Consider the following 23,955-nt stretch of genomic DNA (forward strand, 5'->3'; position numbering starts at 1 on the left):
CCGATAAAATCATTTAGAGTACCGTTTCTATGGTAACGCAACGTCCAATTTCAAAATGGTTTGCACAGGATGAATTCTTGCGGAAACAGGATGAGTTCGTACGCTTTCAAATGATATCTAATTTATGATAACTACTAAAATATGTGATATAATAAAAAAAGGCAATAAAAAAGAAAATATTATATTATATATATATATTATATATATAATATATATATATATAATACTTTTTAGTGAATAATATTATTTTATAATTTTGTTATTGACAAAGGGTCGATTATATGTTTTATTATGAACAATTTGGCCAGAAAAACAAAGTTTCAATTATTAAAAGTGTGCGTCGACTTTTTGTGACAAAGGACAGAACGTCAGATGATGTCGATTTTTGGAGGTGCACTCGTCATAAATTCATCCATTACTGTTCCTACATAATTTGTAACAAAAATCAGTGCTAAAATATCTAAAAGGAGTTTTAGACCTTTCCAACGATATATAGTTTGTCATGATTAGATTAGGATATAATTGCAATGTAGTGAAGTAAACTTAGGCGTCCCGGTAGCGGGATGATGACAGTTAAGGGTTAAACAAGTCTCTTCTGTTCATCAAGGCTGCATTTATTTAATCAAAAATACAGTAAAAACAGTAATACTTTGAAATATTAAAAATTTAAAATATTCAGAAATCATTATAATATTCTGATTTGGTGCTCAAGAAACATTAGCATTTAATGACAACATTTAAATACAGGTATAAAAGAAACATCAATGATGAAAAAGTTGTGCTGCTTAATATTTTTGTGGAAACCGTGCTACACTACTATTTACAGGTTTGGTGATCAGGTAAGTGCTGCATCGTCACAGGTTTGGTGATCAGGTAAGTGCTGCATCGTCACAAAGTTTATCATTTGCACTTTAAGCCTTGCCAATTAAAAATTCAAGGTTTAAGAAGATTCGAAAGAGAACTCAATTCCTTACTCCCACTTGGTTTGAGAAGTTTTGCGTGAGCACATATCAAAAGCGCGAGCCCAGAAAGACAGCGCACAAATAATGAATTATGTTCTCTTTCACATCATCTTGCCATTGAACAGACAAATTTACACAACATCATGTCAAAATGCCCATATGACGAATATCCTCATAAAAAAAGTCGGTTATGTCTTAAGTGAACTAAACAGTTGAGAAATAAAACGCATATGTAACAGTATATTGGATCCGTGCTTTAGGTCTTAAACTGACACCAGCCTAATATATCTGCTGCTGTATGTTTTTAATGTTAATCAAGCAATTTTAAATCAAACAAATGCATTGGTTGAATAACTTTTGTAATGGATTCATCTCCATTTCATTTATACAGTGAAGACTATGGTATTATTTCACTTGTGATTACTTCATTTCTGTATCTGAAAACTACTGTTAGACCAACCTGAAAAACACTGTTTATTTTTACTTGTATATTTGTTCTATTCAGGGGCACGGAAGGTAGGGGTGCTGCACAGGATTGTAAATGCAACGCAAATTTTTGTTCGTTTACAGTTTTAGCATTTAGTAATTTATTTGTAATAAACACTTTAAGTGTTAAGCACTATATATATATATATATATATATATATATATATATATATATATTTTTTTATATATATATATTTTTTATTTATGTGAAATTCATACTTTTGACCAGTTAAATACTTATTTTTTCGGAATAAAAGTGACTGTAAAGACACTTAAGACTTCACGTGACAAAAAAAATTATTTCAAATAAATACTGTTTTGAACTTTCGATTTATTGAAGAATCCTGAAAATGGCCACCAAAATAATAAGCAGCAAAAATGTTCAACATTGATAGTAAGAAAGATTATCAATAATTGAACACCAATAATAATTCATAATAACTGATAATATTTGATAATAAAACCAGCATATTAGAATGATTTATGAAGAATCGTGTGACACTGGACTAGATTTATTGGCTGATGAAATTCAGCTTTGCATCACAGGAATAAATTATATTTTAGCATATATTACAATACAAAATAGTTATTTTAAAATTGTGTAATGTCATTCACAATACAATAAATTATCAATATATACATAAATAAATCACTGCCTTACACTTCTGTAATCTTATTTTTTAATACTTATTTTCCAAGTGAAATAAGTCACATTAAAAAAGTAACATGGGTTGTTGAGCGCTTTTCAGATTGACTTTAAGTGCTTTCATTTTTATAGTGCATTGATTTTTAATATATTTTTAATTAGGTGTTATAAGTAATAGTACTTCTAATACTTTCTATCACTCCTTGTGTTCGATGTCTGCGATCACTTTTTTGAAGGGCATAAACAAGCTGAGAACTCAGACCAAACTGCAAAGTTAACAATAAAGCATTCAATTACTATTATAATAAACATTCAACCTTAAGTTTAATGCCATGTTACATTCAACATATTCAGGTGAACCTTATGAACAAGTGATCAGTACTTATTTCACCCCAAGATGAAAAAAAAAGGTTCTAAATACAGGCTTTCGGGTAAAATATAACCCCAGCATTTCTTGTCAATTTTCATATAATTCACCCTTACTAATCTTTATCAGCACAAGACCCAAAAAACTAGACTGAAAAAAGTACCAAACTTACCTCACAGGAGAAAAGAAAGACAAAAATCAAGTTTCACTTTGAGGATTCCAGAACACCCAAACCACCTGCAAATAAAAATGCCTCCGGATTTCAAATTGACCTAATCAACACTCCTGCACTGCAAGGATTTATCCATTCGGCTGCTCTGGCAATCCAACACCTCGAACAAAAAAGCAGACACAACCCTCTCCACAAACTGACATCTGCACAGTTGAGCGAATTCCAGTCTAGGCTAGTGTGACACAGTGGAGCATCTCTCCCTCAAACAACCTCCTCACTCGCTCTCCCTCACTCACTCTCTTTCTCTGTGTCCTCTGGCAATGTATTCCAACACAAAGCTAATCTGGAATTGTCAAAATGCCAGCATTCCATCTCTTCTCTTTTTCCCTCCTCTCGTCGCTATTGCCGCCTATTAAACATTTGAATGTTACAGTGCACTTTGGTTTTTAAGGAATATTGTAGTCAATTAATTAAATAACAGGAATGTTATATCACTGCTAAAAAATCCTCCATAAATATGGCATGATGTGGTACAACATAATGTTAATTAAAAAATGCAACCAATGACAATAATCAACAATTCAGTAAATTGGTAAAGACCAATCAGGGGATTAGCTAAATCGTATTACACTGTTACAGCAGAGAGGTGTGTAAATCTAGTCTTAACAGTCTTATCTGTGTTTGATTTATGGCTGTAAGGAGGCATATAAGAGGCTGTTTTACAGCTAAATCTCCTTTAATGCAGATGTTTATAAGAATAAGCTTATCTCGAAAAATTCCCTATGTCCTTCACAGCAAAAATTATTTATGTGACTAAGTAACATGCTAAGCCACACCCATTGTCTCCAGTGTATTAAATTAGCAGCTTTTACATAATCATTCACAATAAGTCGCAAGCAGCAATCACTATAATGGAACCTTAATCAAGAGTGCCGTATGTGAAACCACTTAATTAGCATGAGCGGTGCGTTATCGGAATAAATTACTACACCTTTACAAATTCATAGTCCTACAGACATTATACATAAAAGTTGACATATTCTGTCACATAAAATCAAAAGCAGGCACTTTTCATCCAAAGTAATAAGTTAGAATTAATCTGATTTGCCATTATTTTGTGACACTATTAATTCTGATTTAAGGTGATCAAGCCACAAAAGTGCCTTGCGATGTTAATTTATTTCTAGTGGCTCACACACTCCATTTTGTGTGCGGTCAAATGAAAGAAACGAAGTGGGAAAACAGCATAGCTAATTACTGACTGTCAAGATGAGAGAGAAAGAGAAAGAAAAAGAAAGGCAGAGACAGAGAGAGAAAGAAATGGGGCAAACAGGGCTAGATTTATAGAACACACAACCGTACAAGGGGGAAAAAACAACAAAAAAATGAAATATAGCGATGGAATACAAAGCTTTAAAATGTAAGTAATTTAAATACACTACATAGGTACATAGATTTAAAAATGTATATGGCATATAATTGCCAAAAAATAGCCAATAATTATTTTAATGTAAAGGAAATATAACAATAAGAGAACAATTCATAGAAATAATTATAAAATTATGAATTATTGGAAATCAATTATAGAACATATTTACAATTAATATTTTAAAATACTGCAAAGATAATTTAAGCATAAGTGCTATTAAATTATAATTTTTATACACACACCTTTAACATAATATATTCCACCACTTTTGACAATTAGACATGACCAATAGCCCTGTACTTCACTTTGTGGACTTCCCAGAGTCAATTCCCCAATTTCCTTTAACTCGTCATTAAATACCCTTCAAGACACACACTATCTCTAGCTCCCTGCTTCTCTATGCTTAATTACTCTGAGACTTTATCAGAGGCATCAGACAGCAACTCTTCAGAGCCTGACCTTGGCCCTTGCAGATTAATCCTGTGAGGTCTAGGCTAGGAACCCTCCATGCCTTTCCTAGCTGATACAGTACCATAGTGGACTTCCACTTTTGCCATGATGAATTTACTATGCCCCAAGTTTCAACCAACCAAACAACGAAATGCAAATAAATATTTCTAAAAAGCCTCAAAAATGTAAAGCTTTCAAGTTTAAATCTTGTATGGTAAAACTCAACCAATCCAAAACAGATGTTCATGAATGAGCTGATAGGGGCTGTTCAATTCATACTTACCTACTAGAAAAGAATACAGGTAAGTAGATTCAATTCAAGAGATAATGTCATGACAGAAGGAAAATGGATGTGTGGTAGTGTTTGATCTAAAGTGTGAAACTGGATCAACTGAAGGAGGAATGACAAAGGAGATGGAGGGTATGAGCTCCCTACTATACCTCCTTAAGCTGAACTCTCACTTTGTTGATTGCCTTAAGCCAGCGTACTCTGGATGGAGAGAATGGCAAAGGTAATCCATCACCCCTAAAGCTAGAAAAATACAACATCTTATGAAATTGAATTCATGCTATTGGAAACATTTATTATAACAAATGTACACTATAAACTCTCCATAAGCCAGTACAATATCTGTACCTTTTGAGAGTTTTTTCAGGCATTTTATCCACTTGAGAAACCCCTTCATTTTTAATGGTGCTGCTTATAGCCTTTCCATTTTCTTGGGACGATTTCAATCCCTCATCTTCCCCCCAGGAAGTATGTTCATTGGTAGGGTGATGCCCATTTCTGGATGGCCGATAGCCGGTGCTGTGGTAGGAATGGTAGGACTCCTCTAACTCTGAACAGACAGCACTCTCCTGACCAGTCTCACTAAGCTGAGAACTAGCTTGACTTAGATTGCCTGAAGATCCAAAACGACTAGAGTCCACAGGGCTAGGGTTGTAAAGAAAGAAAGAAAGATAGATAGATGAAGTAACAAGTGAGTTACATTCACTGATATTGTGAACTACATTCACTGCATTAGTAGGTCTAAATTCCAATTAAGAAACACAATAAAAGCAACACACAGCTAATGGAAATACACATTTACAAAAAACCAAAGAACAGTTATAAAAGTCACATTGCACTGAGAAGAAACACATCACATGTAGGGAAAGACACCATCTTCATAAACTAAAGCTAAAACTAAAGTCAGTGAGTGTGTTTACATGCACATTAATATTCTTAGTATGCATATTTTGATAATGATGAGCCCTTAGAATATTTTATTGCTTAGAATAACCAAAAATATAAATATAAAAGTAAAACACTAAACTACATAAGAAATAAACATTTCTATATTTATATATGTTAGCCTTGTAAGAATTATGACTGTGCATGTAAACTTATTGCAACATAAATGGTTTATGAAACCATTTAGTATGCTGCTACTAGCCTTTTTGGAATCAAAAGGTCCTTCTTTTCCTGCTGTAATCCTGAAGAGACATCTGTAGAAGCTTGGGTCTGGATATGGATTTCTAATTCTTTTTGTGGAGGTGAATCAGGTGTGGAAGCACCAAGTTGGGGTTTATCTGTGTCATTTTCTGGGACAACAAATTCTGTCTTTTGGACTTCAGAATTTGCAACAATTTCTTGTTTAATATCAACAGGGTGTGTGATTTTACCATTTTCTTCCTTTGAGATAAAATTGTTATGCCCTATTTTAGCAGTTGTACTATCTTCAATATGTAGTTTATTCTCCTGAGCTTTAGGCTGGGTTGTAACAATTGGAGGTGTTTGTTGCTTAGGAGGTTCTGGAGTTTCTTTCTGCCATGGAAAACCAAATTTTGTTCCAAATAAAGATGTTGACGTTTCTTCTTTTGATATCATAGTCTTCTCCTCTTGAAACAGCCCTGCTGAAATTGACTTAAATCCAGAAAAAAACTTACCACCTTCTGTGTTTGATATTGAGGGTGGTGAAGAAAAGAAAGACCCAAAAGACTTTCCAGCATCTGCAGGTCCAGCCATGAAACCAAACTTAGGTGGTGTTAAACCTGGCATGCCAAATATGGACTGAGAAGGTTCTGATGATGGAGGGTGTTGAGCTATTTTTGAGCTACTATCTACTGCAGGTACTGATTTGTCTGTAATCTTTGCTTCAGGTTCAGAAACAATGACAATGTTTTTCTCATGTGTTACTTCACCTTCAGTAGGCACCTTAACAACTGTTTCAGCTGGATGACAGCTGGAAGCTGATGTGGGATCTACAGTTGCAACTGTTAAATTACTGAAAGTATCATCAGCAGGCATTTCTTTCACAGGTAAAAGGATTTCTACTTTATCTTTTTTATCTTTGTCTCTAGACAATGTAACATCCCCAGGAGATGATAGTGAATCATTATGTGCACTCTGATCTTGGACTGCCTGAAGCGACTGAGTAGAGGTAACAGATTGTGTTGTGTCAGCTGCTTTGGGTGCTTCTGGTGATTTAAACATACTGAAAAGGTCAGTTTTTATGGACTCAGTAGGTAAGCTACTTGGAAGGCCAAAGAATGAGGTTCTTTGTGTGGTGGCGTTTGTGTGTGGTTGTGAGAAGAGACCCCCTGATGAATTTGTTGCTGAACTGGCACCAGTGAACAGTTTAGACATAAAGCCACTAACAGCTTCAGCTGATGAGTCTATGACAGATTTCTGTGGCTCAGGATGTTTAGAAAGTCCCTCAGAGTCACTGGGCATGGTTGAATCACCCTGTTTTAGATGTTGAGTTTGATCATCTGTAGTCTGAATTTCAGTTTTTATACTATGCTCCGAGTTTGAATCAATATCCTTTGATACAGCATCTCCAGGCACACTAGAATGTTTTAGGGTAACATCTAGATTAATCCCTTCAACAACCATTGTCTCAACAATGGGATCTGAGCTTTTTTCAGAGATATCAGCAGAGACTGAAGCCATTGAGGCTGCTTTTTCTTCATCGGCCAAGGGTATAGAGTGCTTGGAATCATCATCCTGGGGTCCTGATTTCTTTTCCTCCATGGAGCCCAAATTTGACAGGCCAAAGCCCAGAGTCTTTGATTTATTATCCTCAGTGGCACCCCCATGAGAGAATGATGATGCAACTTTCAACAGCCCCTCAGTCTCAGATGGTTTTGACGTTGGTCCAGTTTGACTAGGTGAAGGTGTTGAACTAGGACCACTGAACATGGAAAGAAGACCTTTTCCAGGAGCATCCTTAGAAGCAACTCCAGATAGAATACCTCCAAATAGTGAAGAAGACTGAGGAGTGGCCTGTTGTGGACTTGATCCACCAAACACAGAAAATAAACCTTTTCCTGGCAACTCATTAAAGGCAGAAGCACCTGGACTATTACTCTCAACTTTATGCCCTGCATTGACAGTACTGGGCTGTGAAATTGGTCCAGAAAACATAGAAAATAGATTCTTGCCAGGAATTTCCATTGATCCTGAGGCACCTGGGAAAATCCCACCAAGTATAGATCCGGTCTGAGGAGGAGCATTTTGAGAACCTGACCCAGAAAACATTGACAACAAGCCTGAGGTTGCTCCCTCTTTTGGTGGTACTGCACCCTGAGCAGAAGAATCCTGCTGGTGTGCTGGTGACTTGTTCGATTCAGAAGATGCCAAACTACCTTCAATAGCTGGCAATACCTCTTGTGATGCTTTTGGTGCTGATACATTTGGACCACAGCTTAGTGTCTCACTTGGCTGAAGTGTAGCCACACTGAAATTTGACAAAAGACCTTTACCAGGGGATTCATTAGAAAGTAGACCAATTAGAAGTGAAGGAGGATGAGAAGAGCCTGGCAATGTTTTTTGTCCAGTGATAATAGTAGGGAAGTATTTACCTTGTGGTTCATTTGACTCTTTACTATCAAGAGAAATGGAATTTGACACTGAATTTGGTTCCTGAGGGCTAGGTCCACTAGACAAGGAGGGTATTTCATTGACTGATTGCTCTTTACATGGCCTATTAGGTGGGACAACAGACTCAGGAGTCAAGCCTCCCTGTACAGCTGTTGGGTGGCTGGTTGTTCCGGAACTTGCAAGTAAACCCTTTGCTGGACTGTCATTAGGTGGTTCCTTCATAAGAGTTGCTCCTTTTGCAGGAGAAGAGACCGATTGTGGAGTTTTTTTAGAGTTAGACCCATCCAACAAAGTAGTATGTTCAACTTTCTGCTCATTTGTAGGGACTGGAACTTTGGTGGGTGGTGGTTGTGCTCCAAACATAGAGAATAGCCCTTTTGCTGGACTCTCATTAGAGCTTGATGATCCACCTAATATACCCCCCAAAACTGATCCTGCCTGCTGTGAAGGTTGATGCCCTGAACCACCAAACATAGAAAATATACTTTTACCCAGGGGCTCTCTTGGTTGTCCATCCCCTTGGGGTGGAGGCTGAGTGGTAGAGGGGAGATTAGGGCCACTGAACATAGATAGCAGTCCTGTTACTGGTGTATCTTTTGGCGGGTCAGCTCCAGATACAGGTGAAGTCTGCTGAGTGCTAGAACCACTAATCATAGAGAGTAATCCCATGGCTGATGTTTCCTTTGGAGGGACAGTTCCTGGTGTTTGTTTTTGATTAGAAGAACCCAGTTGTGTTGAAGACTGTTGTGTACTAGTACCACTGAACACAGAAAATAAATTCAGACCCTGAGTCTCTTTCGGAGGAGCAGATCCTGGTGTGTGAGTTTGACTCGTGGATCCAGATTGCGGTGAAGTCTGTTGAATGCTGGAACCTCCAAATAAAGTCTGGATGTGTTTGCCTGGTAGCTCTTTTGAAGATGCACCATCTATTGATTCTAGAGAAGAGGCAGATCCAGTTTGAAATGGAGTTGGTTGCTGACTGGAACCACCAAATATGGACAGCAGCCCTTTGCCTTCCTCTTTAGAGGCTGTGGTCGTTGAGAAAATATCCCCAACAGAGAAACCAAATAACCCACCAGACTGCTTGGAGGGGGCATCTGGTTTTGTCTCCCCAGTTGGTGGCATAGTTTGAGATCTCCCTGGTGTTGGTACCTTGTTAGTATCGGCAGAAAATATCTGAGATCCGGAGACACTCCTTTTTTGAAATGACTGTGATACACTAGGTAATTTTGACTGACAATCTTGTCCACAGGTACTTAATGTTTGTTGTTTCTGAATTCCTTTAGGAATTGTTGTTGTTTGGCAGCAGTCTTTGTTTACATCGTTTATCATAGAAGTTAGCTGCAGGTGTGAGGGAGAATTTTGCAGATTTGGCTTTGATAGTGTGGGAGAGGGACTTTCTATGTTAAAAAAATCACTTATTGACCCAAAAAGGCTAGACATTCCAGCTTTGTCTTGGTTTGCGGTTGAATCTTTTATACCAGCAGAAGCAGATCCATCCTTCTCTGGTTGCCTAGATACTTGCTGAGTAGATTTAGAGGGCTCTGACTTTACTTCCTCCATTCCCACTGTTGTCTTGAAAAAGTTTAAAAACCCACCCAACTGCTCAGATGGCTTCCCACCATGTGTATCTCCTGGCTGAGAAACATCTGGAGAGGCAGATTTGCAGGTTACACTTGAGCAGTCTCTTGAAGTTGTAGTAGTAGAACCAATGGATGTTAAAGGAACAGAGGACTGTTGTGACATTGTGACTTGTCTAGCCAGTTTGGGTTTCTGAGATGAGCATAAAGTGGATGCACCTCGAGGAGTTGTGGAAGCTGGTGCCTGTGTTGGAGATGTTAGTGGAACACCAGATGTTTTTGAAATTGGTTTGGATGCAAACTGATGTGTACTCTCTAACTGAGTTGTTCCACAAGAGGAGTCATCCTTTATGATCTTTGATTTAAGACTCTGAAAACCTGTTGAGATAATGTTTTTGGCTTGCTGATCAATAAGTCGAGTTTCAGGGGCTTTAATAAAATCACTTTGAATTTGTCCTGGGTATTGAGCATCTTTGGCAGGAGGCGATCTTGAGGCAGATGTGTTTTTGGTTGATTCTGAATCTGAGCTTTTGCCACCAATTGAGGATAGAAATGACGATATTTTCTTAATGGATCGATCTGGCTGCTCCTGTCCAGGCTGTACTCTCTTTCTCCACTCTTCTTCTGAAACATCATCTACATGCTTTACTTGTACTCCATGGGATGATCGGCGTCTCTGTTGAGGCTGGTAGCAGGTATAGACACCTGTGGTAGGTGAATTTGTAGTTGGGGTAGCACCAAATGAAATAGAAACCTTTTGGGATAGCAGTTCTTTCATTCCTCTGATGTTGAGATTTGCACTATTGTGGTTGACACCATAAAATGAGAGGTCAACAGCTTCCTGAGAAGAATCCCAGTAACGATAATTGTTCTGGAGCTGTCGTTTTGTATCCATCTTAACCTTGTTGAATTGATAATTGGAAAAATCCAGAGCTTGCTGTCTTTGACGAAGAATGGAATCCTCAAACATCTGAGAGAAACACTCTAGATTCAAATTCATGATTTGATTACCTTTTCTATAGGCTGCTGACAAGTCAAGAGGTGCAGTAAGAAGTTCAGCTTCATTTTGGTCTGGCCCTGGAAGCCAGAGGAGCTCATCTTCATTGTAGAGAGGAATCTTAAAACCACACACTTTAACCATCTCATTATACAACCAGGCACTAGGATAGAAGTCCCCTTTATTTCCCCACTCTTGTTCTGGGGCACATGCATAGACATATTGCCCAGACTCATCTGTCAGTAGAGCGTAAATATACTCATAATCAGTGTAGACAAAATATCCACAATCTCCATCATCTGCAGGCCACCACATCCCTTGGTCCAAAAGTGAAAGCCATTGCTGATACCACTCTGACTCCTCAAGATAAACATGTTCCTCCATATCAATGTTGCTTGTTGAAGAGTAGTTCCATTGATTTGGTGATGTAGCAACATTAACATAGCTTCCATTATTCCAAGGTTGACTGAAATTATCTGATGTGCCTTGATATATATACTGTCCATTAGCGGAGTAAGAAAGATGTGGAGGGGTTTCCTCATAATATCCCTCATGATATGCAACACTGTTTAGACTGTAACAACTTTCTGCACTAAACGAGTGCCACTTGCCTAATTTAGCATTATTTTTCATGCTCAAATTCAATACACCAAACTCTTGGCTACTAATCACATCCAAACTGTTATGACTATTCCACGCTCTCAGTCTCATTGAACTACTGGGAATATCTTTCAAATACTCCGGTTGATTATCGTTCTCTCCCTGGCATCTCATCCATTCCCGAGTAGGACAATATTGTTGATTTACATCCATATTTATATTGTTCAGACACTGAGAAGATCTGTGGACTTCATCGCTAAGTGTACTTCCAAGTCTGTCAGGACAGCAGGCCAATGACTGATCATTCAGCTGTTGCCACAAAATTGATTCTTGGATCCATGAGTGTTCATCATTGGGACTAAGTCCCAAAGTATACGAAGAAGATCCTTGTTGGTAACCATACTGTTCAGATATACTATGTAAGGATGGATAACTCTGCCTTAAATATTCCTGTGACATTACAGCTCGAGTCGGGTAACTAAGAAGGGGGCTATGAAGATTGTCAGTGGTATATGAAGTGTTTCTTACTTGACTTGAGAGCAAAAAGTTTTGTGAGTTATATAAGAGAGGTAAATTACCAGTGCTATTTGATGTGTATGCAGCACGATTTTGTTGTGACCTTGCATAACTTGCTGGTGTCCTCAAATCAAGGCTCTCCTTCTCACAGATCCTAGGCACATTTTTTAGGTCAGATACATTGTGTCTCAGAAGTCCTATAGAATGTGATCCTTCCACAACCATGTCCTCAATTTTGGTAGGGGAAACATCTGTTGTAATCCTGCTGAATATTCCAGAGAAACCTTGTTGATTAGAAGGCTTTTGGTTTTGCAGTTCAGCTTGATTCTGAGAGGGTAGTTGAGGTAGCTGCCTTTTTGATTGACCTGTCTGATTGGAAATCTCTGTTGGTATGTGTTGCCACTCCTGTTTCTGCTCGAATGAATTCTGTCTGTTTGGTGATACATCTTCAGGATGCGAGGATGTGAGCTTACTGAAAAGACCAGACAAAATTCCTGACTGAGAGGATGTATCTTGCCTTGCCACAGGAGAACTCTGTTTTGTCTCAATTGACTGCTGCAAACAAGCATGTTCATTGTTTTCCTTTGTAACAGCTGGCACATTCAGTTCCTGTGACTCAGTGGAGGATATTTTAAGAAAGGCAGAGAAGAGACCACTTGACTGGGGTTTTTGTTTAAATAAATTATATTGAGATGAGGGGCTTTGTCCCATCACATTTGTTTTTGGCTGGAGAGGAGAGGACTGATTGTTAGATGCTTGTATTTGTTGTGTTGACTGAGAGACAGAAACATCTGATATGAAAGGGCCGGACAAAAGGTCACATTGTTGGGAAGGTCCTTGATGGGATACACTTTGTCCAGGGTCATCTAATATGTCTTTCTGATGTTGGTCTGACTGCTGATTCCGAATTCTGGACTGCTGAGCACGGTTGCAGCTCTGTCCCTCTGCATTAATCTTGACAGGATCTTGAGAACTCACACTTGATGATATTTGTTGCTCTTGGGACATATTTTTTTGAGTGTCTGACACCTTGTCAGTGGAGGCAAATTTGAAAAGGCCAGACAAAATATTCCCCTGTTGAGGTGGTCCACTTGCACATTTTGACTGTTGCTCAGAGAATGGACTGAGTTTTTGGAGAGGTCTATGAGTCGACTCATTTTCATAAGAGGATGAGATAAGAGGATTAGATGCACTTTGTTGGGGGTGAGGTTGGTTTTGTTGATTTATTATTTGAGCAGACTGGCTCCTTTGTTGTGACTGATTGAGTTGAGTAACTGCTGTCATATCACCCGTTGATGCAAATTTCATGAATCCTGAGAGTAAGCCTCCTTGCTGTGATTGATTAGTAGATGTTCGGGAACCCGATGAATCATCAGAGCCAGCTGATTTAAACAAACTAGAAAACAGACCCTGACGTTCATTTTGAGATGTTTTTTGCTCTGTAACATGAGGGACTTCAGTTGAACCAGGATGTTGGAGCCTAAATTGCATTTGTTCTTTAGCAGAGACTGGATTCTGATGTTGCATCCTAGGTACATTCTGATTTGACCCTGGAGGAAGTGGAGAGCTCTGAATATTAGGCTTTTGGGGAGGAAGTGGAGAGCTCTGAATATTAGGCCTTTGGGTAGGTGTAGTAACAGGTTGCAGATCTTCGTTTGTTGCCACCTTAAAAAAACTAGAAAACCAACCTGTTTCTGTGTTCACCATAGCCTTTGCCTCAGGGGGTTCTTTCAGGATCTGTGGTGTTGATTTTGTATTGTCAGGAACTGAAGATGGAAATACACCTGTAATTATGTTTGTGGCAGGAGTTGTTTGATCTGTCTTAACTGAGTTTTGTGACATACTTCTTGTTGTACTAGAATCCTCACCAGTTGCAAATTTAAGAAATCCAGAAAACAGCCCCCCTTCTGATTTTTGAGGTTGTGGGACAGATACATTGTCAGTGGAGACAAAAGGTTGCCTTATAATGGAGGACTTATCTGAAAGTTGTTCTACTTTAATGTCTTCCGCTGATCTGAAGACAGGAAAAACTGTCTGTGTTTGAGTCTGAAGAGGCACTGGATATCCAGGTGAGATTAATGAACTGAGAGATTTCTTAAAAGGACTAAAAAATCCTGACTCCTCAGCTGAGTTTTGTGTTAAAGGTGTCTTCTCACTATTTATTGCATTAGAGGTAGTTGTAAGAATTTTAAGGTGTTCACCATCAACAACTTGATATGCATCTGAAATTTTACTTTGTTTTGTATTGTCATTTAAAACTCTGAGCTGCTCTCCTGGCTTATTTTGCCTTGCATCAAAATCCTTTTGAAAATAACTTTTGTCCATTACATTCACAACATTTTCTCCAGTGAAAATGTTCCCATTTTTCAGCACTGAATTCATAGAAGATGGTGTCTCTTTGTGAGCTGTGACACCACTGTATTTGTTGTACTCCTTTCTGATTGTTTGAGTTGACTGGTCTACCTCTTGAAAGTTGGCATCAGATGGCTGGAAATATGAAAGAGATGGCATTGAAAATTTCCTATCAGACTGAGGATCCTGAGTAGGTGACACCACAGCTACTGGTGTGGGACTTGCAGACTTTGGCATGAAGTGCAACAATTTTGATATACCAGAACAGGCTGGAACATTATTTGGTGCCACTGATTGTTCAACAGACTTAGATCCCACTTGTTTTGAGCTTGACACAACTTTATCTGTTAAAGAGCTAAATAATGAGCTCATGGCATTCTTTATCTCTGCCACTCCATGTTCAGAAGCACCACTTGAATTTCGTTCTTTGGCATCTACGGGTTTTTCCTTTACTTCGTTGGAGATGATCTCTTGCTCATCTCTAACGGATTCCGTTCTTGCACTACCCTGAGATGACAGCCTTGATTTGTTAGACTTCGGTAAGGATCCATATTTACTGATCTCCTCTTCTTTTTCAGCTAGATATTCTGATACAGTTTCAACCAGGCACTGCAGCTCACCCATAGGATCAACATATTCATCACTAGGTTCCTCTACAGGAGACAGCATGACCTCTGGAGCCCATCCACCAATTTTACACTTTCCACTTTTCTTATCACGGTAACCTTGAAACCTCTCACTTTGGCTACCATATGTTGAGAGATATCCATAGTGGCTATAATTCTTCCTCTCCTCACTCCTGAGTGCCTTAGCTAAAGAGGTCATTTCCTCTAACTCCTCCTCAGAGCCAATGGAATATTGTATCTCATCTGAGCCCTCAGAATCAAAACCTACATCTTCCCTCAGTCTAGCTGCTTCTTCCTCTTGATATGCGACATAATTCTCCAGTGTGTTTTCTAGCTTGTTTTTGGCCCACATTCTAGTTTTGTAGAGTAAGCCATTTTTGTATGGTTTCAGGCATGGCATCATGTTTTCATCAGCCTCTTCCATTTCTTGCACTTGACGTAACACAAGCTCGCTTCGTTTTTGACGGAGAAATGCAAGATCGGGAGGGAAATGCTCTGCTCCGACATGTTCCAGTCCTCCTGGGTCCCTGATTTTTTTCTTTCTCCTTCGGTCAATAGTGGCATAGCCTTCTGGGTAAGCAGCATTTAATGAAGCACTTTTATTTTTTATTGGAGACAACTGGTTGAATATGGGGTCATGGTAAGCCTTTTCAATATGCTCCTCAATCCATGCCTGTTTCTCTCTATCAAGGAACTCATTCAGGGTACTTTTACCCTGGGGTTTGTATTTTACCTCCCAATCCTCCACACCCAGGCCTGAATCTAATGGGACAATCCTAACTCTACCCCTCTGATTAGGAACTCTAGCAGAGATTAAAAGGATGGAAGAGGATAAAAAGGAGGGGGAAAGAAAGAAAGAAAAAAATGTATTTCAACATTAGAGACAAAAGCTGCTGAAAGCAAAAACATGATCATAGTGATGCACTAAAGCAATGACAAAGCAAAAGCTTTGGTTTAAAGTGCCCCTATTATGCGATTTTAAATTTTCCAAATGTTATTTTGGAGTCTCCTATAACAGGTTTACATGCATCAAAGGTCAAAAAACGGTTTCATTTTCTCATAAAATACATTTGCACATCACCACATTATCAATGATTCTCAAACGACTCAGATGAATAAATCTCTCTAAATCCCTCCTTTCCGCGAGCTACTGTGCTCTGATTGGCCAGACAGCTCAGTCTGTTGTGATTGGTCAACTGCATGCAGCGCGTGTCGAAAACAAAACCGCCCATTGCCATAAGATCAGCTCTGCGTGTTCTGAGGCTTCCTAAACGCTACTATGCTACTCAGTTTGAGGTACATTATGAGATTTTGCAACTGTAATTCCTCAACATCAGCATTAACAAGTGAATGTGCATCAAACAAACTGATTATTTTACTTGTACATATTTAGCAAGTATTTTTCTAATTTATTGCGGTGAACATGTGGAAACTGTATCAATAACAGTGCATACATTAGTCGAACTCTAGCGTGAATGACTGATGTAACATAGATGTTGGTAAAACAAATCTTTCTCCAATAATCTTTCCTCAAAGTAGTGAGAACGACAGACAATCTGCATTAATAGACACAGTTTTAGGTAATAGTGGCCCACAACTGATCAGTAGAAGTATTTTAGTAAGACCAGTTAGCAGGACACCTACACAATATAAAACTCAAAACTAATTATTTTGAACACCATCTTTCAAGAGCAAGCGGTTTGCGAATCCTACACTGAACTCAGAGATTTAAGAAGCAGTCGTAAGTAAAATAAAGGGAACACAGCAAAAGTTTAGGATTATACTGCTATGGTATCATGGTAAAGATGAATTTTAACCACTGATTCTTCACATGCCTGTCCTTGGGAGTGAAAAAACTGGCTTTACCTTCCCATTATAGAGCAAAGCTTCTTCTCAACATGATGCTATCCAGCATCCACAGGAATCAGCTGCTGGATTGAGGGGGTTCAAGTTAGCCCTGGTGTCTAAGCACACAATAAGTGGACGGGCAATATGATGTTTCGTCTTGAAGCGGCTTATGACTTGTTTGAAAAACAATTCATTTCATTGACTCCGTAGACTCTTACTTTTGAAAGACAATAACTTTATATATGATGCACTTTCAGATTTAAAACTTTGCAGGATGTTTTCATTCTTTTAGAGCTCTGTTACACACTACATGTTACACACTACATGAAATGTCATTTTCAAAAATCCATAATAGGGGCACTTTAAGTAAAGTTAAGAAAACAAATTAACATTCCTTATTATACCATGAAATGCCTTTCACCTGACTGACAAATAGATACCACCCCCCCCACCATAATTTAATGATCAAAAGAAACACAATCTCTAGTCTGTATTTTTTTAAAGGGATCTGATGCAATAGAATTATCCGAATTAGCTCTGTGCTGGGCCACACAAAAGACTCTGATTAACCACAATCTCGGAATACCACATTTCATTTTTTTCTCTTACACAAATCCCAAGTCTAAAAGACTAGAAATCCATTCTCAGATTGCAAGTTTAAAGTTTGGTAAAACAAACAAAGATGGTCTGCACCCAGCAGGATATTTGGCAGAACACAAACCAATGAATAAAAAAATATATATAAATATATGTTGAAACAAGGAAAAAAAGACGCTCATAAAAAGATATTCATATTCCTTAATATAGGTTTGTTTTTTTTCAAATTGCTTTTTCAAAGCTGGTTTATGGACAAATCTGTTCCAAAATCATTATGTTCAGTGCTAAAAGTGTTGTAAAATGGGTGCAGTAGTACACAAAGTAACAAGACGTATAGTGTGTATGCATACAGTGCAGTACTCTGTAGTAACTGAATGTACCTGCTTGCATGGTGCTCCCTATAGTCAAATTCAAAGCTGTGCAAAGAGTCAGCACAAGAGTCCATGTGCTGCTGAAAGTGTGGCCCCATGGGATACTGGTGAAGTGAAGAGTTGGGCTGGGCTGTGGTGTGATAGCGGGGAGGCAAACTACTGCTCGTCTCACTCCTGTAGTCACTGTCTCTGTCCTCCACCGCACTGTCCAGGTCATCCAAAGCTAGATAGGGTGAGGCAGAAAGGTCAGGCCGTAAATATTACTGATGAGTAGAGTATAAAATTCCAATCTATCTTGGATTTTTTATAAATATATTTTGATGTAAATAAAAGAAAAACATAAAACAATCTCTGATCATCCAAGTGAAATCAAATGTGTCTCTCTGAAACAAAGTTGCCACACAATACAAACAAGTAGACGGAAGTAAATGCAACTTAAAGGGATAGTTCACCCAAAAAGGAAAATTCTGTCAGTATTTACTCACCCTCATGTTGTTCCAACCCCGTAAGACCTTCGTTCATCCTCGGAACACGAATTAAGATATTTTTGATGAAATCTGAGAGCTGGATCACTCCTCCATACTCCTCCATAGGCTTCTTCAGGGATTGAAACTTGCCAGCCCCGAAAAGTCATTAAAGACATCGTTAAAACAGTCCAAGTGACTACTGTGGCTCAATCTTAAGTTTATCAAGCAACGAGAATACTTTTTGTGCACAAAAACAAACAAAAATAATGACTTTATTTCAACTATTCATTTCCTTCTCTGTTGGCCTCTAGTCAGTTAACTTAGTATGGTACATCACACTAGGCTCACTATTGGCCGACGCTGGTCATGTGGGTGATGCGTGTGACGTACAACAACAGAAGCTTACGCTATTACACTAGTGAACTGACTCGAGGCCCACAGAGAAGGAAATGAGTGGTTGAAATAAAGTCGTTATTTTTGTTGTTTTTTGCGCACAAAAAGTATTCTCGTTATTTGATAAACTTAAGATTGAGCCACAGTAGTCACTTGGACTATTTTAATGATGTCTTTAATGACTATTTGGGGCTGGCAAGTTTCAATCCCTGAAGAAGCCTATGGACTAGTATGGAGGAGTGATCCAGCTCTCAGATCTCATCAAAAATATCTTAATTCGTGTTCCGAAGATGAACGAAGGTCTTACGGGGTTGGAACAACATGAGGGTGAGTAAATACTGACAGAATTTTCATTTTTGGGTGAACTGACCCTTTAAACAGGGAGCTCACAACATACACAAAGTACAAATCATTATCTCAACAGGGGAAAAACAGGGGAAAAGTTCATGCATCCAATCTAAACAACGCAGCCAAATATTTATGTAAATGACTGTGTCCTAAACAAAACAAGATGTACAAACAGGAATTTGACTAAAATTTGCAAAATACTTTTACAGAGTGTAAAAACTTCTAAAACTTATATCATCCCTCATTTACTTGGAAGATGCTTTTCATGAAGCACTACACAGTAGAATCTGGTAAGCCTAAATTTTATCATATAATTAAACTATCAGGTTCATAATCAAATATTTTCAGCTTTTTTTTTCACCTTTTGAAATATTTCAACAAGTTTGGCATTAAAGAGCTAGCTGCCAATATTTACAATTGCCATTTGCAAAAATATTTATAAAATGTGTTACAATACATACATCTCTGGGGTTGTATTGAGATTTCATCTTTGCAAGTGTGCATGAAAATCTCAACACTTTGGGCTCATGTGAAAGTACAGAAGGGCTTTTAAGGGTCCAGGGAATTTCTAGGGAGTAATCTAGAGTAAAGGGTTACTGTATAAAATTACATACTCTGGCTGTTGGCCCATCCAAAATAGTTGCCTGGTGAGGTTAAAATTCAAGAGTGAGAGAAGATGTGCAAAAATAAAATAATTTACAAAAACTGACATTTTGGTTCTAATGTGAATGCTCTTGTGTTTGATTCAAATGCAGGATGCTTTAGCAAACATATGTGAACAGATACCCTGTGAACAGATTGTGTGTTAACATATACACCACTCGAAGGTGACAAAAAGAAGAGGCATGTGAAGATAAAGGAGTGGAGAGTGCAGTGAAGCATCAGGCATGATGCTGTGGCTCCATCTAGTGGGAGATGTTGTCACTCACAGCATTGAGAGGCAGCAAAGGGCAGAGGGCGTCCCGCTACTTCATCCTGTAAGGGAAACTAACACGAGGAGAGAGAAAGAAGAGGATAAGAGTAAACATGAAAAAAGTATAAAGTATTGTTAAGAACTAATTACATGCAGATTCCAATAAAATAAAAAAAACATTAAATTGCATGCATAAACTCACTTCAATACAATATGATATATATCATGAGACTGATTAATTTAAGGACTACCTTTATTATGATTTTTGAAAAAGGAGCAATTATTGGATATGGATTCATGATTACACTGATAAATCTGCAGTACAATAATATATATGTATAATTTTTATTGTATTATCGCCTTTCCAAAACCCAAGGTTGCTTTACAGAATAAGGGAGAAAAAAGCCTATTTGAAATACTTGTAGATTTAAATTTTGACATGTCCAGTGGTATTTGAAAAGTATACTGCTTATTGTTTTTAAATAAATCATGCATGCAGTTATGACCTTATATGTATTAGAGGGACTACATGTAATATTTGTACTTTTTGTACTATAAAAAATTGCCACACCACAGGACTGCTTAAAATTATTTAGTCGAGGTTTAGACAATTCCTATACACATAAATATTAAGCAAAAATCTTGATTATGATTATAACAAAAAGTCCAAGACAATTACCCATATTATGAAATTCTTATATTAGTAATATTACCCATATTATTGAAATTCATATATACTTATATTAGTATATATGAGTTTTATTAATCTGGTCACATTAACGCACAGCAAAAACTGCTCAAAGCACACACACATGCTGATCCCATACCAATGCTGTGACGCTAATTATTAGATAACCATGATGGAAAAAGAGAAAAACAAAAACATTAAAAACCATATATAATTAGACCTACATTTATAACTCAGAGACTACAACAAATATACCTGCACTATTTAATATAAGAATTTATAAGTGCCAAAAGTAAGTAACAATAGACTTGACAAGGAAAACTAGATAATGACCAATTTATTGTGTTACAAAGAGGGTGATGGTGGTTGAGATGTAAATATTAAACAATCTCAAATTACAGCACATCTTCAAGAGATAACATTACATTTTAAAACTTAAAAGGTAACACATTTTACAGTGTCTTTGTTACATGTAGTTACTACAGTAATAATAACTATAAATTATGCATAATTGCATGCAACAAACCCAAAACCAAACCAAACTCTAATCCCCCTAACCCTATGGTAAGCACATGTAGTTCCTTAATATTACTCAGAACTTAATATAACAGTGCAACAAATACACCTTTAAATAAAGTGTAACCGCTTAAAATTAATATTACTAAAGAGTTTACACCTCTATCGCTAAAATACTTTTTACTGTCGCCTGTTAGGGATGATGTGTGTTTAAAGTAGAAAGTCAAAGTGAGACATACAGTAAAGTGATGCATTACATATTTTAATAACCATGTTATTTTAATAAAAATGTTGTCATTTTTAATATTAACTATAAATATTTTTATAATCAAAAGTCAAATAAAATAAGATTAATGGAAGACATCAAGTTCATTAGATATTAAAATTCATTCATACACTTTCTATTTCATAAATAGTGTTACAATTACCCACAATCTCACAGCTATGATCTTGAATTAAGTAATAAAGTAAAATTATGATTTCTGGTAAACATTGTGTTTTGGTACAGTTGTCACTGAAATTTGCATTTGAAAGTGTAGACAATGTAAATGCACTCATAAAATTGTCATGCCACCTCATCAATCTCTTCTCATTATATTATATGTAACGACAGTCAGTGTGGACTGTTGTTTGCGAACTACCCCCATTGTAGTGAAATATTGAAGTCATGCTGATATTTTGCTGCACATACACAGGTCTTACCTCATCGTGAATGCCCATAGCATTGATACGTTCCAGTTTGCCGGTCCAGTATCGAGCCTCATCCTCTGGGATTTCTGCAAAAAATGGTAGTGAGATGTGAATTTTGCAGTCTAAGACATGTGCCAAGAGACGTTATGAATAAGTTATGAATAAGTATTCAGCACTTTTAAATGTATAATGAGCTACTTGGCCGAAGGACCTCAAAAATAGTCTGCCAGTTTAAAAAAAACAGCGTATTACATGACACTTTAAAAGCAAGTACAGGGACAAAGGGATGTTGTGCTGTCGGACTAAAGCTCTATTTCTAGCAATACAAGGAGGGGCAGGAAAAATCAGTAGTTCAGTTCATACCGACAATACCAGTTACTTTGCAAACAAACCCCCCCCCCCCCCCCCCCCCGATCTTAAGGACATTCATACTGTATATAGTTTGAAACCAGATTTAAAAAAATTCTTAAAGTCTGAACGATAAGAGTCTTTCATGTTTTACAGTCATTGCTATCAGAGCAGCACTGTTTAAAATGTGCATCAAAATTATTTTTTCTGAAGGTTATTGTATGTTATAAAACCGGAGAATTCCGGTCCTTGATTCTTATTGGTTGAGAAGCCGTTGTAAATTACTCAACAAACATACAGGTATGACCGCATTACATTAGTATTGCTGTGCAACTGCTGTTTGTGATTCTTTGTTGTCTGTGTTGCTTGGCAACCTCTTTGGAACTACATTGCTTGGCAGAGGAATAAATGTGTTATAATGTTATTTTTTTGTCACTGGTGTTTATTTTATGAATAAAATAAATATTAAAATGAATATTTTTATGGAGTAGCTGTTTTATAAAAGCAATAAGCCCCTTGAAGACATGTTTTACAGTGAATTTAGAACAGCTTTAACAACGCCCCTTAGTTGTTCTAAATTCACTGTAAATCACGGCTTACAGCTTTATTTAACAACAAGACAATATGGTCACTTTAGCTTGGGGAACACGACCACTATTAACTACGATTTTTGCCTCAAACTCCTAATTTACTGCTTATTAATAGTTATTTAAAGTTGTTGTTTTAGTGGTTAGGTTTAGGTAGGCCCTATTGGGTAGGATTAAGGTATGTAGAATATCGTCATGCAGAATAAGGGATTAATATGTGCTTTATAAGTACTAATAAACAGCCAATATGCATGCTAATAATAAGCAGCTAATTAATAGTGAGAAATGGTCCCCAAACTAAAGTGTCGCTAAAAATGTAATTTCAGGCTTTCAAAATTCAGTGCGTTACAGTTTAATAGTGCTGCTGTTTCTTAGAAATTGCTAGTAAATTTCACAAATAATTACAGAGTGAAAATTGTTTCAAAGTACATCATTCCCCACTTTTCCCCCCCGTGTGATTTATGTTTATTGATCAGTGAGTAGTACACTGTTTGAACAATCAGATCCGAATTCATTGCAAAACGGCAGTCCTGATTTAAAAACAAATTGGAATTGGATGCAATGTGAACAAAGCCAGAGATACTGCGCTCCGCGTCCTTTGAAGGCACATGGGATACTGACACGAGGAGAGTAGCTTCAAAGTGCTCGGATAAAACGGTCAGGCTTATGAATGGGATCAATGGCAGGTAACCAGGCCAAACGCGGCACTTACGAAGGATCGACCTTTCGCATCCCACCAACCTGCACCGCCACTCACTTTATTTACAGCCCATAGCTCCACTCACAATGAAGACACAGCTGGCAAACATGCAAATATTTTTTGTGAAGTCTTACACAAAGAGGAGCAAATCAAAGTGATAATTGAACCAGCCTCCTCAAGCCTTCTTTTATCCCTCCACTGCATGAATTCTCAGGAAACTGCGCCATTCTAGCCTAAAACGCTGTTTTATGTTTGTTTGCTTTTACTTTTTATCATTTCTTTTTTTTTTTTTTTATTTACAAAAGTGTTACCCACATTACAACAGTGTATACTGGATTAAGCAGCTGTTTTGGAGAGACAGTTTGATAACTGATTTATTAAAAAGAAAGAAGCTGCCTGAAGGAGATTCACTCAACCCTGATGACATTCAACAAATCAATA

The 23,955-nt window shown here is 37.5% G+C and overlaps 2 protein-coding genes across 9 annotated transcripts in view; both read right to left on the reverse strand.

Annotated features, from left to right (window-relative positions):
* The window catches only part of unc13bb (unc-13 homolog Bb (C. elegans)), a 108,705-nt gene that overhangs the window by 51,844 nt on the left and 32,906 nt on the right, over positions 1-23,955 (reverse strand). For 5 of the 8 annotated variants that reach the window (XM_077243002.1, XM_077243005.1, XM_077243004.1 and 2 more), the window contains 6 exons: positions 21,892-21,965; positions 20,002-20,059; positions 19,687-19,716; positions 17,874-18,087; positions 5,150-5,446; positions 4,954-5,044 (listed from right to left, as the gene is read on the reverse strand). In XM_077243002.1, the coding sequence (XP_077099117.1) occupies positions 4,954-5,044; positions 5,150-5,446; positions 17,874-18,087; positions 19,687-19,716; positions 20,002-20,059; positions 21,892-21,965 (764 nt within the window). The remainder of the gene's footprint in view (positions 1-4,953; positions 5,045-5,149; positions 5,447-17,873; positions 18,088-19,686; positions 19,717-20,001; positions 20,060-21,891; positions 21,966-23,955) is intronic. The other 3 variants (XM_077243006.1, XM_077243001.1, XM_077243000.1) reach the window with 2 other exon arrangements.
* LOC143750688 (uncharacterized) lies at positions 5,930-16,922 on the reverse strand. Its single transcript, XM_077243876.1, has 2 exons — positions 16,915-16,922; positions 5,930-15,851 (listed from the first exon to the last, which is right to left on the reverse strand). Exons 1-2 carry the CDS (start codon positions 16,920-16,922, stop codon positions 5,930-5,932), a joined length of 9,930 nt encoding a protein of 3,309 aa, XP_077099991.1.

This window comes from Siphateles boraxobius, unplaced genomic scaffold, assembly GCF_051911475.1.
Source record: "Siphateles boraxobius isolate OS27281-9 unplaced genomic scaffold, OSU_SipBor_1 25, whole genome shotgun sequence".
Classification (NCBI taxonomy): Eukaryota; Metazoa; Chordata; class Actinopteri; order Cypriniformes; family Leuciscidae; genus Siphateles; species Siphateles boraxobius.